This window comes from Bufo gargarizans, chromosome 3, assembly GCF_014858855.1.
Source record: "Bufo gargarizans isolate SCDJY-AF-19 chromosome 3, ASM1485885v1, whole genome shotgun sequence".
Taxonomy (NCBI): Eukaryota; Metazoa; Chordata; class Amphibia; order Anura; family Bufonidae; genus Bufo; species Bufo gargarizans.
This window is the reverse complement of record NC_058082.1, coordinates 464368636-464387735: the sequence shown is the minus strand read 5'-3', so window position 1 is coordinate 464387735 and position 19100 is coordinate 464368636. Positions and strand designations below refer to the sequence as shown.

The 19100-nt window shown below is 42.7% G+C and overlaps 1 protein-coding gene across 2 annotated transcripts in view; it reads left to right on the top strand.

The window, feature by feature from the left end:
- Window positions 1-19100, top strand: part of SPAG5 (sperm associated antigen 5) — a 79507-nt gene that overhangs the window by 23703 nt on the left and 36704 nt on the right. Inside the window, exons 10-13 of one of the 2 annotated variants that reach the window (XM_044283640.1) lie at window positions 1600-1692; window positions 9473-9607; window positions 15065-15137; window positions 18427-18574. In XM_044283640.1, the coding sequence (XP_044139575.1) occupies window positions 1600-1692; window positions 9473-9607; window positions 15065-15137; window positions 18427-18574 (449 nt within the window). The remainder of the gene's footprint in view (window positions 1-1599; window positions 1693-9472; window positions 9608-15064; window positions 15138-18426; window positions 18575-19100) is intronic. The other variant, XM_044283641.1, reaches the window with a different exon arrangement.

The window sequence follows — 19100 nt, the reverse complement described above, 5'->3', positions numbered from 1 at the left end:
AATGGACCCTAATAGACATACAGCCACAGCAGGCCAAGAGGCCTTTGTTAAGCCCCTGGCTAGCATTGTAACACATCAGTGCCTAGCGATTGTGTTCACAGGGGAGCGGTGGTGATAATGAGCTTTCATGTAACTGCGTAGATGCCATGGTTGCTACTGATCACGGGATCTAGTGAGTTAAGTGGCTGGCATCGATGTGGAGTGTGCACAAGTAGGAGCTCTGCATAGCACATCGCTGCTCCTGCCTGTACCTTCTCCACTAAAACCTGGCATATCGCATCTAAACATTTTTAGGTGCCTATTTTGCATGCGAAACATAAAAAATATACTAGAAAAATGAATTTTTTTTGACTTTTTAGAATAGGTTTTAATAAAGTATATTTGAACGCTTAGGTGCACTTTAAATGAGTCTGTTCAGAGAGGAGGGCTATACAACTGGTCAAAGTAAAATGAAGTAAATATTCTGCAGCTAGACTGAAACTTAACCCTTTAGGGCAAAAACTGCTGAAAATATAATAAGACCAATTGAAAAAAAATCATTTATAGCCCAAAATGAGTAAAATGCACTCGCTAAAAAAAAAAAAAATTGCCCTCAAAGTTGTTCATTGTTTTTCAATCTGTCGGGCCACACAGCTGCACTTTTTTTTTTTTTTCAAAAGTAGCAAGCCAAGCATAAATAAGATAAAAGTTGCACATTTTCTACGACAGAAAGCTGGTGTAGAACCTTTAATAAATCCCTATTGTATGCGAAACCATGCTCTTGGCAGATTTTATGCTAATTATTTGAGACAAGCACAGGAGTGGATACAAAAGATAGAAGAAATCTAACTTTTATACCTTTCCTTCTTTTTGTACGACGAGCCCCGAGTCCCCTTCTCCTCATCGCTGCATGACCATAGTGAAGGAGAATTTGGTATGGAGCAGTGGTCAAGTGGGCATGTTACTGCATAGCCTGTAAATTCTTTCTGAATGCGTCTTAATTCGTTTTGGGCGAGCCCGGCACATGGCAGTGTTCGGCCGAATATATCATGTGCGCTCAAGCGAGATGCTCGAGTCAGTGTATTTAAATAATATTTAGCCTCTATTTCTGAACGATTTTTGCCAGTATTCGAACTCGCAACCTTCTACATTACAGCCAAGAGTGTTAAACACTACACTATAGAGCTGCATCGCCAGTTACTAAAAAAAAATGAGACTTCTGCTGTATAGGAATACTTACTAGTAATAACTGGCCATGCAGCTCTATAGTGTAGTGGTTAACATTCTGGGCTGTAATGTAGAAGGTTGTGAATTTGAATCCCGCCAGAAACTTTTCAGAAATGGAGGCTAAATTATTTTTTGTAATTGTAAAAAATGTGTAATTACAAAAAAAAAAGAAATGGAGGCTAAATTAGATTTAAATACACTGTGGTGTCCCCAAACACTGACTCCATATATGGACATAGCTATATATGGATTCAGAGCAGGGGGTGCCTGGTTTAATGCTCGGGTTCTCCCATTGACTTCTATTGTGCATCGGGAAGTTTTCTACTTGAGCACACAGGCACTTTGGTGCTCGACCAACACTAGTCTTAATCTATTTTTGCTTTTCTTCTAAAGCATTCCTACAATGAAGAATTGGCAGAGTTTGTACATGGGGCTCAGTACGTTTGCTCTGAAGTGGAAGACGACCGAACCCAATTGCAGAGACAGGTAATAAGACGTGTTTTAGATATTTTGAGTTATCCAAGGCGTTGATGGTAGCCATATACTTTTGATGAACATTTGTCTGCTGCACTGATAGATTAATTTTGGTGACATCCGCATAATAATTCTGGTGACATCCTATATCAATGCTATCCTTTTTTGCTTTGGATCATATTTTAATCCCAAGATTTTAGTGTATGTGGTTGCCTTGTGACTCAACACTCGTAAGAAATCCAACACTGCTGGGTTTCTGCACAACTACACTAATTATCATTAATTGTAGCAGCCGCCACTACATTTGCCCTCTAAATGTTGGAGAAATCAGTTGAGATATTATGGGCATGCCAGGGAACAGTGCAATTCTACGAGTCGTGCGAGGGAGTCTTCACGCACCTGTTAGGGTACTTTCACACTAGCTGCAGGACGGATCTAACGGGCTATTCACCATGTCGGATCCGTCCTGCCGCTATTTCGCCGTGCCGCCGGAGCTTCGGTGCAGCACGGCAGAGGCTGGGGGCGGAGCTTCGGTGCAGCACGGCATTTCGCTGTGAGAGGCCGCCGGACTAAAGTCGGACATGCAGTACTTTTAGTCCGGCGGCCTTTCGCCGTGCACTGCCATGCTGCGTTGTAGCTCCGCCCCCGTCCCCAATTTAGTCAATGGGGACGGAGCGGCGGCAGGATGGATCCGACAGGGTGAAAAGCCTGTCGGATCCGTCCTGCCACTAGTGTGAAAGTAGCCTTAGGCCTCTTTCACACGAGCAAGTATTCCGTGCGGGTGCGATGCGTGAGTTGAACGCATTGCACCCGCACCGAATCCTGACCCATTCATTTCTATGGGGCTGTTCACATGAGCGGTGATTTTCACGCATCACTTATGCGTTGCGTGAAAATCGCAGCATGCTCCTCTTTGTGCGTTGCGGTGCGATAATCCACGCAACGCAGGCCCCATAGAAGTGAATGGGGTTGCGTGAAAATCGCAAGCATCCGCAAGCAAGTGCGGATGCGGTGCGATTTTCACGCATGGGTTCTAGGTGACAGTCTATTCACTGTATTATTTTCCCTTATAACATGGTTATAAGGGAAAATAATAGCATTCTGACTACAGAATACATAGTATAATAGTGCTGGAAGGGTTAAAAAAATAAAAAAAGTTAACTCACCTTATCCTCTTGTTCGCGTAGTTCGTTCCCGTTCTGTTCTTTGCTAGCTGTGGGCTTGGGCTAAAGGACCTTTGATGACGTCAGATCACATGCTCCATCACCATGGTGATGGACCATGTGATTGGAGCATGTGATCTGACGTCATCAAAGGTCCTTTAGCCCAAGCCCACAGCTAGCAAAGAACAGACCGGGAACGAACTACGCGAACAAGAGGATAAGGTGAGTTAACTTTTTTTATTTTTTTAACCCTTCCAGCACTATTATACTATGTATTCTGTAGTCAGAATGCTATTATTTTCCCTTATAACCAGGTTATAAGGGAAAATAATACAATCTTCAGAACATCAATCCCAAGCCCGAACTTCTGTGAAGAAGTTTGGGTTTGGGTACCAAACATGCGCGATTTTTTTCTCACGCGAGTGCAAAACGCATGACAATGTTTTGCACTCGCGCGGGAAAATTGCGCATTTTCCCGCAACGCACCCGGCTCTTATCCTGGCAAAAAACATGACGCCCGTGTGAAAGAGGCCTTAGGCGTTATGGGAGGAATTTCTCAAATGATTTGTGCCAGTTTTGCGATACATAAGAGTTTCAAATTTTGCGCATGCCATATTTGTGCAAAAATGTGTCACTTTTGTTATCCGTTTTTAAAATTTACACAAACTACACATATATATGCCTGCTTTGATGTATATTTCATTTTCTGTCTTGAAGACAGACTGAAATGTGCCAAATAACTTTAGTTTAAGACTGACTTTTTGAACATCTCAACTGAGAGATAAGTGAATTGATTGTAAGCAAATCAGATTCAAACCGGAAAGAGAGAAATATCAGATATAGCTGTGACCATGTACGATCAACTAATTTCTATTGCAATGGATATTGGTGTAATGCCTGCAGTTTTTCATTTTAACTGGTTTCTCTAGCCATACCATATCTGTAAACATGTACTTTGTACCTACTATGATATCAGCAGTGGTCCGCTACAAAGGGGCTCTATGCATTGATTATAATATACTTGGGCGTCTAAGGAGGAAATTGATTAAAGCTGGTGTAAAGGAAAACTGACTTAGTTGCCCATCGCAACCAATCAGATTCCACCTTTCATTTTTCAGAGCTCCATTGGAAAATGAAAAGTAGTACGTGATTGGTTGCGATGATCAACTAAGATAATTTTACTTTTACACCAGTTTTGATAAATTTTCTCTTGAGTCTTTAGATGTCCTTTTATACTCTCTGTAAAATCTTTTTTTTGCATTCGTTGGGGGGACACAAAGACCGTGGCTATAGCTGCTGCTGCTAGGAGGCAACACTAAATAAAAGAAAGTGTTAGCTCCTGTTACCTGCTATATCCCACCTGCAGATACTGAGCTAATCAATTTGTACACAAGTAGCAGGAGCAGCAAGGAGAAGGCGATTGACGTTAAGTAGTAGAATGAGGGCTGTAGATGGGTCAGAACCACGGCAAGTGGGAGCCATTTGAAAAAACAAACTGCAAAACAAGTGGTTGGGAGCTGTATCCCCCAATGAACCTAGTGATATAAGGATTTTACAGGCGAGTACAAAATCCTGTTTTCTTACATGTCTCATTGGGGGACACTGAAGGCCCAGTGACTTTCAGAAGCTGTCCCAGAGGAAAGGTTAGAAAAAGAAAGTAAAGCTGTGAGCGGGAGTCATGCCATATAGAAAGGATGGACAGTGGACTGACAGACCTGCAGAACGGAGGTACCTACAGCATCCTGCCAATGATCAACCTTGCCCCACTGATGTATACTGACCAGAAGGTCTCCCTAATGGTGGAAACTATAATGAGCCTGGACTGTGCATGAAAAAGAGAAGAAGACTAAGAAGTCTGGAAATGTGTTGTGTCACTAATTGTTAGTGCAGAAAGTGTTCCCACCCCATAAAGGCAAAACAAAAAGATTCCAGTATTCCAAAGAATTACAACGCAATTTTCAAGTGGCAACAGACTCTTGAATCCATTTGGAGACCAGGATCAGAATGTCCTTGGGTGAAGAGGACTGAGCAGTTGTGTACAGGGTACTGTGGGGACTGTGCACTGACGCTCTCTGATGTTGACCATCTTTTATTTGAAGTATGTGGCAAAGTCCTCAGCTGAGATGAGAGAAGAGGGTGGGGGAGCTGGGGGGCCGAGAAGGGAGTTAAATGTTAAAAAGTTGTTTAGGGCTGTGGGATAGGGAAGATATGAGAGATAAGTAGGCCTGTTTTGCATCAGCGAGTGAGGATTTGAAAATGAGGAGGGATTGTTTGTATGTGGTGAAGTGATCCTTAGAGTGGGATTTCTTCCATCGCCGCTTGGCAGCCTTGGAAGCTTGTCTGAGTTTTTTGGTCAGGTTGGTGTGCCAGGGTTGTCTGTTGATTTTTCGGGTTTTATTGTGTGTGAGGGGGCAACAATGTCCAGAGCTGTACTTATTGTGGTGTTATATAGAGTGGTGGCAGTATCTGGGTCTTGGAGGGAACAAATGGTAGAGATTGGCAGAAGAGTCAGAAAGCGTTCGATAGGGAGCAGAAGCAGGTAAAGATAAGATCCAGAGTGTGACCATCTCTGTAGGTGGGAGCTGAAGACCACTAGGAGAGGCCGAAGGAGGAAGAGAGTGATGGGAGTTTAGAGGCGGCTGAGTGTCAGGTGTCAGTAGGGATGCTGAAGTCGCCCATGATGATAGTAGGGAATGTCGGCAGAAAAAGTGTAGGAGCCAGGTGTTAAAGTGTTCAAGAAAGATGGTGGCTGGGCCTGGGGGGCGGTAAATGACAGCTACTTGGAGGTTGGAGGGAGAGTAGATGCGAACAGAGTGTACTTCAAATGAAGTGAGCGTAATGGAGGGTGGCAGTGGAGTTGGGCTGTAGGAGCAGGTGTCTGATAGAAGACCAACTCCTCCACCATGTTTGCTGCCCGGGGCAGTGGGTGTGAGTGAAATGAAATCCACTATAAGAGAGTGCAGCAGGGGAGGAGGTGTCAGAGGGTGTCAGCCATGTTTCTTTGAGACCCAGAAAGGAAAGTTTTCAAGAGATAAAGAGATCATGAATGTAGGACAGTTTGTTACAGACAGAGCATGCATTCCATAATGCTCCTGCAAGAGGAATCAAAGGAGCAGCGGTCAGAGAAATGGTTATTAGGTTTAAGGGGTTGCAGAAAATTGTAGGAGGAGATTTGTAGTGGGAAGTAGAGGTGATTTGCTGAGGAGGGGGGGCCTGGATTTGGAGAGAGAACACCAGCAATAAGGAGAAGCAGAGAAAGTATTGGTAGGTGAGAATAAGAGAGGACCTCTATGAGCAATAGCTGTGATCTGCGATAGTTAACCCCTCAGGTGCAGCGGATCGCAGCTACAGCTCATAGAGGTCGGGAGCCGGCTATGTGATTCTGCAGCCAGCTCCCGCCTCCTGTATATGAATTAATGAGAGATTTCTCTTCATTGGTGGCGCAGTGCGCCCCCAAGTATTAATCATTGGTGGCAGTGGCCACAGGATCCCCTCTCCCCTGCTCCTCCGATCGGAGCCCCAGCAGTGTAATCCTGGGGCTCCGGCCAGTTACCATGGCAGCCAGGACGCTATTGAAGCCCTGGCTGCCATGGTAAGCTCCATGCTGCTGTGTGGTGAATAGGACAAGGGTTCTAGTCCCTAAGGGGGCTAAAAGTTAGTAAAAAAAAAAACAAAAAAAATTAAGTATCAATGAAAAAGAAAGATTTACAAAAAAAATAAAAAATACACGATAACAATAAACATATACATTTTCTGCAGATTTGTGTAGGAATTTTTATTTTTTTTCAAAAATGAAAATTCCCAGAATATCGGTATAAATTATCGGCTATCAGCCTGAAAGTTCACAAATTATCGGTATCTGCCCTAAGAAAACAATATCTGTCGATCCCTACCAGATACAGGGGTGAAATAGTCGATGTAAACAAATACTCAATAAATCCAGCAGGGAAAGAGACATTAATAGTTCAATGCAGACATACCAGGGGATGAAGGAAAGATGAAGGGTGTGGACAATATCAGACTCTGGAAAAGTTGGGTGCAGCAGTTAGGTTCAATGCAGACATACCTGGAGAGGAGAAAATTGGGTGATGGTCAGTAGACAGTGATGACAAAGTGGATTCCATATCCATAGTATTACATTTTGGTATAATTCGGTATGTGCACTTAAAGGGTTGCACTTGAAAGATGTTGCGTTGTGAATACATTAGGAATTAAGTCAATTAACTCAATTGTTTGAGGTAGGGCATTCCAGAGAACGTGTGCAGCTCAGGAGAAGTTTTGAAGACAGGAGTGAGAGGTTTGGATTATGGTGGCTGTCAATCGTAAGTCATTGGCTGTATTAGACAGCCCGATTCTGCTGCTTCCTTCCCAGTGGGTGTGCTGCCTAGGCATGATAGTGCCACACACCGAGATAGAAATATCAGGTTTAGGTATGTAGGTTAGTAGATGGAGGAAACACCTGAAGTTCTATTTTTGAAAGTTTCAGATAGAGAGGACATGATGTTAAATACAGCATATACACAGTCACTGGTGGTTTGTAGTACAGCCAGGGTGATATCCTAGGATAAAGTGTATAGTTGGGTGTTATCAGCAAACGATGGTAATGGAAACCAAATTTGCTGATTTTAGAAACCCAATCTTCTGACCATTTGTGGTGGAAAAACCCGAAAGAATACTGATCTTACGATGCAGCAGACTTGGTGACCCGCTTCTTTCATAGTAAAATAGTATATAAGGCCGAAAAAAGACACCTGTCCATCCAGTTCGGCCTGTTATCCTGCAAGTTGATCCAGAGGAAGGCAAAAAGAAAACTAAGGTAGAAGCCAATTTTCCTCACATAAGGGGGGGAAAAAATTCCTTCCAGACTCCAATGAGGCAATCAGAATAACTCCCTGGATCAACAACCCCTCTGTAATAGCAATAGCCTGTAGTATTATTACACTCCAGAAATACATCCAGGCCCCTCCTGAACTCTTAGTGAACTCACCATCACCACCTCCTCAGGCAGAGAGTTCCATAGTCTCACTGCTCTTACTGTAAAGAATCCTCTTCTATGTTTGTGTACAAACCTTCTTTCCTCAAGACGCAGAGGATGTCCCCTCGTCACAGTCACAGTCCTGGGGATAAATAGATGATGGGAGAGATCTCTGTACTGTCACGTAATATTTTTATACATTGTTATTAGATCTCCTCCTTTTGATGCAACCCATAATCTTATTGGCCTTGGCAGCAGCTGCCTGACACTGGTTTTTACAGTTTAGTTTGCTGTTCACTAAAATTTCTAGGTCTTTTTCCATGTCTGTGTTACCCAGTGTTTCACCATTTAGTATGTACGGGTGACTTGCATTATTCCTTCCCATGTGCATAATCTTACATTTGTCAGTGTTAAACCTTATCTGCCCAAGCCTCCAATCTATCCAGATCAATCTGTAGCCGTATATTGTCCTCTTCAGTGTTAATTACTTTACTCAATTTAGTGTCATCTGCAAAAATTGATATTTTACAGTACAAGTCTTCTACAAGATCATTAATAAATATATTGAAGAGAATAGGGCCCAATACTGACCTCTAAGGTACTCCACTAGTGACAGTGACCCAATCTGAGTGTGTACCATTAATAACCACCCTCTGTTTTCTAGCACTCAGCCAGTTACTTGCCCACATACAGACATTTTCTCCCAGTCTGAGCATTCTCATTTTATATACTAACCTTTTATGTGGCACAGTTTCAAATGCTTTGGAGAAGTCCAGATATACGACATCCATTAATTTGCCGTGGTCAAGTCTAGAACTTGCCTCATAGAAACTGATTAAATTAGTTTGACATGACCGATCCTTCATGAAGCCATGCTAATATGGCGTTATTTGCTTATTTTCATTGAGGTACTCCAAGATAGCATCTCTTAGAAAACCTTCAAACAGTTTACCCACGACAGACTTACCAGCCTATAGTTTCCGGGTTCTGTTTTTGGACCCTTTTTGAATATTGGCACCACATTGGCTATGCGCCAATCTTGTGGATCACTCCCTGTCAGTATAGAGTCATTAAATACCAGAAATAAGGGTCTGGCTATGACATTACTTAATTATTTTAGGATACGGGGGAGTATGCCATCTGGTCCTGGAGATTTGTCTATTTTAATCTTTTTCAGACGCCGCTGTACTTCTTCCTGGGTCAGACGGGGCAATTTTAATGGGGAATTTACTTTTACATTCTGAATTTTATCTGACAGCTTATTTTCTTCAGTGAATACAGTGGAGAAAAAATATTTAATAGCTTTGCTTTCTCCTCATCTCTCTAAAAAAACACCCCCATCACTCTATAAATGGCCGACACCTTTCCCTCTGAGTGTGAGGCAACAGGTTAGAACTGCTTCTATGCTCAAGAGAAAGTTGGAGGGAAAAATAGCAGACCTGCAAGCAGACATATCTGCCTCTTGTGGACACTATGCTAAAACTGATTAACAGTGTATGCAGGAGGGGTATAGCTGGTAGGAGGAGCTAACACTTTATTTTTATTTTTTTTGTTTCACTTGGTGTCGCCTCCCAGTGGCAACAGCTATACCCACAGCCTTCTGTGTCCGCCAATGACTCAAGATTATTATTTTTATTTTTTTACCTGCTGTTAGTGCTCTCGGGCAAAGGAGTTGATGTCTATGTACTTGCGTCAGTTTGAAGTTATGAAGGAGAAGATGCAATCAGTACTTCAGGAGGCTGAAGAAATCAAGATGGCAAGGGACAGGGCAGTTCTAGAAAATGAAAAAGTGAGTTTATGATGGGTTTATAAATGTCAACCATGCAACCTCTTGCCCTGTAGGGATGAGTGAAGGTGATTAAAGAGGACCTGTAAGCCCTCCTGACGTGCCTGTTTTAGTAAATACTTTACTTTCTTGTTAATGAAATTGGGAGACACCTCCACCAAGGGTATATGCCCAGCTGACACTAGAACAAAAAAGATGTTGGCTATGGTGGGCTATGTCTCCTTCACAGACACTAGACTGACCAGTTTTAGGGCTCATGCCCACGAACTCAAGAGCTCCGTGCCCATATTGCAGACTGCAAATGGCGGGTCTGCAATATACGGGCTTCTTATCCATGCCTCCGCTCCACAAAAGGTAGGACATGTCCTATCTTCAGCTATATCTTGCGAATCACTGACCCATTCAAGTCAACGGAGTTCCTTTTTTTAAATTTTTTTATTTAATATATTTGTTTCCATGTCTTTCTGCTTTTTATTTTCCTCAACTCCTACAGGTTTTTAGCCTGTAGCAGGGGCTCTTCATTGTGGCCCACCGCTTAGTAGCACCCACTGCAGGCGTTGTACTTCAGTACCTTGCCGGTCACCCAGTCCTCCTTACTGCATATACAGTGAATTGCTGGTAATCTAACTGTGGTGCCCAAAGATGCTGGACAGCCGTCCTCCTGTCATTCCATAACCCCCATTTCTCTGCGGGGTTAGGCCACACAGACTCCCATCTTCTCTTCTGCTCATGGGCCATCCTTTTCCTCCTGCAGGGGATCTCTGTGTCTGCCATTACCTCCCTCTCTTTGCAGGGTATTTGAGTTGGCTGCTCTTTCTTGTGGTTCTCTGTCCGTTCTTCTCAAGGTGTTCTCTCTCACATTGAGGGCATTATCCTTCCTTCCTTTTTGTCCCAACCTTTCCCATACGTGAGAAAATTCTCTTTGCTGTTTCGATCTTGGCCGTGCAGTTCTGTCCGACGGAGCAGTTTCGTCATTCAAACTCTTAGTCCTGCCGAAGGGTCCGTGCAAAGTCTTGTTGACTAAGTCATCTGTCTGCCAATGGATTCGGCTTGCTATCAGGAAAGCCTACATGGCTAAGGGTCACAACTCTCCCAAGTGACGGCACTTTCTACCAGTCGTCAGACCATCCTTAGGGGTCCAGCATAAAGCTTCTAGGTTCCAAGGTCTGCAAGGCTGCCACCTACTCCTCCGTTCACACCTTTGTAAAACTTTACTAGATCTGTTCCCTGGCCTCTGCCGATGTAATTTTAGGTCATAAGGTTCTGCAGGTGGCTGTACAGTAAGTTGTTCATGTGGTTGTTCCTTCCCTCCCTCAGGGACTGCTTTAGGATGTCCCATGGTGCTGTGTCCCCCAATGTCATTACCAGGAAAATTTGATTACCTACCATAAGATCTTTCTCACTGAGTGCATTGGGGGACACAGATCCCACCCATCTATCTTATTTCCCGTCCCCAGGCTCTTATTTTTGGTTCTGTTTCGGGTTGAGGACGTGTTGGTTTTCTGTTTGGTTGTACAGTGTATGTCTCCTTCCTACTGCTGTGGACACCAACTGCTCAAACTGTTTGTTTGCGGTCCACAATACGGGCATGGAGCCATTACGTCCGTGGGTATTAGTCCTAAAACTGGTCAGACTGGTGTCTGTGGAGAGGGTATAGCCATGTGGGCAGAGCCAACACCTTCTTTATTTTAATGTCAGCCTCCTAGTCAGCTGGGCATATGCTCATGGTGCTGTGTCCCTCAGTGCATTGAACAAGAAAGGGATTTTATGGTAAGATAAATCCAATTATACTCCAGCTGTATGTAGTGAGATAGATAGAGATATATATATATATATATAATCTCTAACTCCCTTCAGTGCAAATGTAGTAGTGCAGGTGCCCGCGGTGGTCCCTCGATATGGGACTAATTCAGTAGAAAAGGAAGGTCCGCAGCACTCCTTTAAGTAAAAAAGTGTAATTTATTCACACATGTCAGACAACGTTTCGGTCCTCTCACAGGACCTTTTTCAAGTCAAAGTGCACTTGACTTGAAAAAGGTCCTGTGAGAGGACCGAAACGTTGTCTGACATGTGTGAATAAATTACACTTTTTTACTTAAAGGAGTGCTGCGGACCTTCCTTTTCTATATATATATTATATAATATATATTTAGAGAGAGATATAGATATAATAAATATATCTATTACAGACCAAACGTTTGGACACACCTTCTCATTCAAAGAGTTTTCTTTATTTTCATGACTATGAAAATTGTAGATTCGCACTGAAGGCATCAAAACTATGAGTTAACACATGTGGAATTTATATACATAACCAAAAAATTGTGAAACAACTAAAAATGTCATATTCTAGGTCCTTCAAAGTAGCCACCTTTTGCTTTGATTACTGCTTTGCACTCTCTTGATGAGCTTCAAGAGGTAGTCACCTGAAATGGTCTTCCAACAGTCTTGAAGGAGTTCCCAGAGATGCTTAGCACTTGTTGGCCCTCTTGACTTCATTCTGCGGTCCAGCTCACCCCAAACCATCTCGATTGGGTTCAGGTCCGGTGACTGTGGAGGCCAGGTCATCTGGCGTAGCACCCCATCACTCTCCTTCATGGTCAAATAGCCCTTACACAGCCTGGAGGTGTGTTTGGGGTCATTGTCCTGTTGAAAAATAAATGATGGTCCAACTAAACGCAAACCGGATGGAATAGCATGCCGCTGCAAGATGCTGTGGTAGCCATGCTGGTTCAGTATGCCTTTAATTTTGAATAAATCCCCAACAGTGTCACCAGCAAAGCACCCCCACACCATCACACCTCCTCCTCCATGCTTCACGTGGGAACCGGGCATGTAGAGGCCATCCGTTCACCTTTTCTGCGTCGCACAAAGACACTGTAGTTGGAACCAAAGATCTCAAATTTGGACTCATCAGACCAAAGCACAGATTTCCACTGGTCTAATGTCCATTCCTTGTGTTCTTTAGGCCAAACAAGTCTCTTCTGCTTGTTGCCTGTCCTTAGCAATAATTCTACCATGAAGGCCTGATTCACACAGTCTCCTCTTAACAGTTGTTCTAGAGATGTGTCTGCTGCTAGAACTCTGTGTGGCATTGACCTGGTCTCTAATCTGAGCTGCTGTTAACCTGCGATTTCTGAGGCTGGTGACTCGGATGAACTTATCCTCCGCAGCAGAGGTGACTCTTGGTCTTCCTTTCCTGGGGCGGTCCGCATGTGAGCCAGTTTCTTTGTAGCGCTTGATGGTTTTTGTGACTGCACTTGGGGACACGTTCAAAGTTTTCCCAATTTTTCGGACTGACTGACCTTCATTTCTTAAAGTAATGATGGCCACTCGTTTTTCTTTACTTAGCTGCTTTTTTTCTTGCCATAATACAAATTCTAACAGTCTATTCAGTAGGACTATCAGCTGTGTATCCACCTGACTTCTCCACAAGGCAACCGATGGTCCCAACCCCATTTTTATAAGGCAAGAAATCCCACTTATTAAACCTGACAGGGCACACCTGTGAAGTGAAAACCATTTCAGGTGACTATCTCTTGAAGCTCATCAAGAGAATGCCAAGAGTGTGCAAAGCAGTAATAAAAGCAAAAGGTGGCTACTTTGAAGAACCTAGAATATGACATATTTTCATGTTGTTTCACACTTTTTTGTTATGTATATAATTCCACATGTGTTAATTCATAGTTTTGATGCCTTCAGTGTGAATCTACAATTTTCATAGTCATGAAAATAAAGAAAACTCTTTGAATGAGAAGGTGTGTCCAAACTTTTGGTCTGTACTGTGTATGTATATATGTGTGTGTGTGTGTGTGTATATGTATATATAGATTATTATATATATATATATATATATATATATATATATATCTCCTATTTTTTAGGAGGAATGGCACAATAGTGAGTTTATGAGGGGAAACATACATATTTTATTTTTTTAGTTTTTTTTTTTTCTCGTTTATACAGGAGTTTCTAACTCTGCTTTTCTTGATTGTACAAGGGATATGATTGCATTTTTATCTATCGACATCCTACTCACGGCAGTATTGGATGCAGCCTTAGGCTACTTTCACACTAGCGTTTTTGCTGGATCCGGCAGGGTTCAGCAAAAATGCTTCAGTTACTGATAATACAACCATCTGCATCTGTTATGAACTGATTCGGTTGTATTATCTTTAACATAGCCAAGACGGATCCGTCATGACCTCCACTGAAAGTCAAGTTCTATTGTGGCAGAGAAAATGGATCCGTCCCTGTTGACTTGCATTGTGGGTCATGACCGATCCGTCTTGCTCCATATCCCAGGACAGAAAGCAAACGGCAGCATTCTGCGGTTTGCTTTCTGGTCTGAGAACGGAATGGATTTTGGAGCAGTCCGTTCTGTTCAGTTAATTTTGTCCCAATAAATGACAATGAATGGGGACAAAACAGAAGTTTTTTGTTTTTTGTTTTTTCTTCCCGGTATTGAGCCCCTATGACGGATCTCAATACCGGAAAATAGAAATGCTAGTGTGAAAGTAGCCTAAAACTGCTGAATACATTTCTCTTGGCCACGTTCCTTAGGGTATGTTGTGGTTTAAAATCGCATCAAAAGCTTCATGGGAAAGACGGTTGCAGTTTTGCTGTGGGTTTTAAGTGCACCTGTGGTATTTACAGGGGGAACAATTCCTATCGGCACATAATATACCAATCACAGCACTGTACATTGTATAGCAGCTGTGCTTGGTATTGCAGCTCAATCCAAGTTACTTGGTCCTAATAGGGCATATGGGATGTCTCCTTGTCTTAAAAGGAACTTGTCACCATGAAAATGCTGTAGTTTTGTTGGAAAAGATTCAGCAAAACTTGTAATTTATTAAAATGCTAAACTGTAGAGAATAAGATATTGGGAAGGGGGGTGGTTATCATAAGCGCAATTTTTGTATACATTTTTTTTCGTAAATTGAAAATTTTCAGGATGGCATATATGCATTACAATGCAGTGAGCAAAGGTAATATGAAAAAAAAGAATAATATATAAAAGCATATACAAACATGTCAAATAAAAATAGGATTGTACCCATCGGTGCTATGAGAAGGCATTAATGAGGGTCATTTTTGAAGGCTGTTTTGCACCAGAACTCAGCACCACAGGCTGCCCGTTGCGGCTTAGACCACCCACATGGGTAACCGAGCTCAGTAACCGCAAACACTTTAAATAAGCTGCAAGTTTTGCTGGATGTTTTTTCCACAAAACTATACATCAGTCTGATCGGCTGCTCCTGCTCCATAACATGCTGCCCGCGGACTACTGTGTTCTCCTAGTGACCGGTTCCCTTTAATGAGACGGCTCTTTCATGTCTGCTCCCTCAGGATACCATCTGCGGGTGAAGAGGCTTTCTTTGCGCATTTGTCATATACCTATGTGAATATTACTGAAATGGCAGAAGTTTTTCATGAACATTCTTTTGGTCCAATTAGGTATACAGTCATTTAGAAAGCATTATGTCTCTGCATGAGCAGATGAAGCTGGAGAATTCACGTCTGGGCTCAGGTTTGTTTTATCGATTTTTGTTTTTGGAAAGTGAATGTACATGCGTCGGCTTCATGTGTAATTTGGACCAATCTAGAAAGAGGTAACAAATATCTACAACAGTAGAAGAAAAAGAAAAAACAAGGCGGCACTCACCGAATCTTCATAACATCGCAGTTTTATTCGGTCTAAAACATAGCAGAAAGAAAGGCAACAGCCGTTTCGCGCTCCTACAGCGCTTTGTCGAGCCTACACAAATATCTACTTTCATAAGGACAACATTGTTAAATGCCATTACATGCTCCCCAATAAAGATTAAGCCCTTATGCACACGACCGTGTCCGTTTTGTGCAAATTAAGGATCCACAAAGCACTGATGCCGTCCATGTGTGTTTTGCACTTTGCGGAATGGAACGTCCAGCCTTAAAGGCAATGTACACCTTTTTGGATTCAATTTTTTTTTTTTTTATGATTGCATTTAACTTATTTTTGGCTAAAAATTATTTATTAAAAAATATTGAACCATTAAGTCACAAAGGGTTAACAGTTTTTCTAACTGTGTGACTGTTACTTTCACTTTGTGGTGGTCATCTAATTACCATTATTTCTAAACTACTATGGCTACTTTCACACTCGCGTTTGCAGATAATAGAACCGCATGCAACCGTTCAGAATGGATCCGTTTGTATTATCTTTAACATAGTTAAGACGGATCCGTCTTGAAAACCATTGAAAGTCCATGGAGGACGGATCCGTTTTCTATTGTGCCAGATTGTGTCATAGAAAACTGATATGTCCCCATTGACTTACATTGTGTTTCAGGACGGATCCGTTTGGCTCAGTTTTGCCAACTGACACCAAAACTCTGCAAGCCTCCGCCTCCAGAGCAGAATGGAGGCAAACTGATGTGATTCTGAGCGGATCCTTATCCACTCAGAATGCATTAGGGCAAAACTGATCTGTTTTGGACCGCTTGTGAGAGCCTTGAACGGATCTCACAAACGGAAACCAAAACGCCAGTGTGAAAGCAGACTAAGAAGTCATAAACACTTATTTAAGGACATTCTTATCAGTAAGATGAGGATTGAGCTTTAATGAGTGTTTATAATGTCTGAGAGCAAAGATAAGGAGTTTGTCTGCTCCTCAGATGACTGAAAGGACACAGGCAGCTAGTAGAGCATGTCATCTCTGTACAGATAAAAGGAATCCATATTGTTAATAGAGTGATGGGGGAAAAAAAAATATTTTTGCCTCAAAATAAGTATAATGCAATAATAAATAAAACATTGCCCCCAAATGTGTACATGGCCTTTAAATGGAGTCCTATCCTTGTGGGGCAGAGGAACGGACGTGCGGACTGCACACTGAGTGAATGTGTCCACATCCAACCTGCCCAAAATGCGGCTCGGATGTAGACCCAAACCACGGTCGTGTGCATAAGACCTAAAGGGGTTATGGCATTTATCATGTAGAGAAAGTTGATACAAGGCACTTATTAATGTATTGTGATTGTCCATATTGCCTCCTTTGCTGGCTGGATTCATTTTTCCATCACAATATACGCTCGTTTCCGAGGGTTATGGCCACCCTGCAATCCATCAGCGGTGGTCGTGCTTGTACACTGTTGAAAAGGCTCTCTGGCAGCCAGGACCATTGAAACGTGCATGTGCAGCAGCTCCCATCCCGGTCACCTTATATCTGCGCCACATCTGTGGTGATCATAACCCCCTAGAAATGAACAGACACAAAATCACGGCCGGCTCCAATGCAGAGGTCCAAGGCACGGAAAAGCGTGGCACTCCAACAAATGCAAACTTGAAAAGAAAGTTATTACAGCCTCCGGATAAAACGATGGAATCCTTTTATTGAGAAAAAGTCATAAAATTCAGGTATGCCAAACACATAGTGCACAGAAAAACGCACCTCCTGTGACGCGTTTCGGATGTATATTACACCCTTAGGCCTCTTACACACGACCCTATGCCCTCCGAGACATATATGGTCTGTGAGAGGGCCATATGTCCCGAAGCGGCATTGATCATGTGCACGGGAGTACACAGCATCTTAAATTACAAAGATGCTGTGCACGTCAGGCCTCCCAGCGGGGCTATTGTCCTGCACTCATAAGATCATGCGGGAGTGCGGGAACAATAGCCCCGTGGGCGGCCTGACGTGCACAGCATCATTGTAATTGATTATGCTGTGTACTCCCGTGCGCATGATCAATGCCGCTTCGGGACATATGGCCCACTCACAGACCCTATGTCTCGGAGGGCATACGGTCGTGTGCAAGGGCCCTTAGTCCTAGCGAGGTGGTGTGAATACTGGTGCTGCTTATATCAGAGGTTGGGGCGGAGCTTAATTCAATTAATTAAAAAATTTAATACATGTGTGAAAACGGCTCGCAGATACAGCAGACACAACCAGCCGTATACATAGGAAAAACAAAACCCAAAAAACACACGTGCACCAAAACGGGTCAGAATCCTTAATGTAATATAAAATCTTGTTTATGGTTTAGTCCAGTGATGGCTAACCTTGGCACTCCAGCTGTGGTGAAACTACGACTCCCAGCATGCTCCATTTATTTCTATAGAGTTCTGAGAGCAGCCAAGCAAGGGGGACATCTTGGGAGTTGTAGTTTTACCACAGCTGGAGTGCCAAGGTTAGCCATCACTGGTTTAGTCCATTAGGTACACAAGTATCCAATTTGAATATCCATCTAGCTTCGGCATTTAATAGTCTACGGCAGGGATGCTCAACCTGCGGCCCTCCAGCTGTTGCAAAACTACAACTCCCAGAATGTTTGGATAGCCCTTCAGCTATCGTCCATACAGCGGGGCATGGTGGGAGTTGTAGTTTTAGAACAGCTGGCGGGCCGCAGGTTGAGCATCCCATGTCTACGGTGTGCATCTCCACCTCTGACTGGCGGAGTCGCCTTTTCAATACCTTGCACCTCCAAGTGTGAACTGTTACCTTCCTGCACATGGAGGATATGATCGGAAACGGCATACCTCGATTTTATGACTATTTCTCAATAAAGGATTCCGTTGTTCTATCTGGAGGCTGGAATTAACTTTCTTTTCAAGTTTGCCCTAGAAATGAACAGTGTATAACGTGATGGAAAACTGAATCCATATGGACAATCCAAATACATTATAAGTGCCTTGTAGTAACTGTGTCTACGTAATAAATGCCATTTGCTGAGTGGAGACAACCCCTTTTAATGCCTCCCTGCTGTTCAGAAATTCTTACTTCCACAATTGTGTGAATTTTCAGACTTTTTTTTTTTTTTTTTGGTTTGTTTTAGAACTAGAATTGCTAATGGATCGTTTGTGTGCCCTGCAATCTGAAAATGAACAAATAAAAGAGGAAAATTCAGAACTTGAAGAGATGCTCTCTGCTAAGGATTCATCTATAAAACTGCTTGAAAAAGAGCTTAATGAGGCGACTGCGCGGTATGACCTGTCACTTGTATTACTGTTGTAGGTTGTATACAGAGCATTATCTCTTCTGGAGATTTTATTGGGAAACGTAAAAAATTTTCTCCTGAGATGGTGCCTCGGCGGTGTTAAACAGCTGCTGCTATGTTTCTGCACAAATTGCAACTGGTGGCCTAAGCTCTGGGGCACCCTAACTACAGGTGACACTCGAAGAGTTAGAATATCGTGCAGAAGTTCATTTATGTCAGTAATGCAACTTAAAAGGTGAAACTAATATAAGGGAAACTCATTACATGCAAAGCGAGATATTTCAAGCCTTTATTTGATATAATTTGGATGATTATGGCTTATAGCTTATGAAACCCCAAAGTCACAATCTCAGAAAATTAGAATATTACATGAAATCAATTTAAAAAAGGATGTTAAATTAAAAAATGTAGGACCTCTGAAAAGTATAATCATGCATATGTACTCAGTACTTGGTTTGGGACCCTTTTGCATCAATTACTGCCTCAATACGGCGTGGCATGGATACTATCAG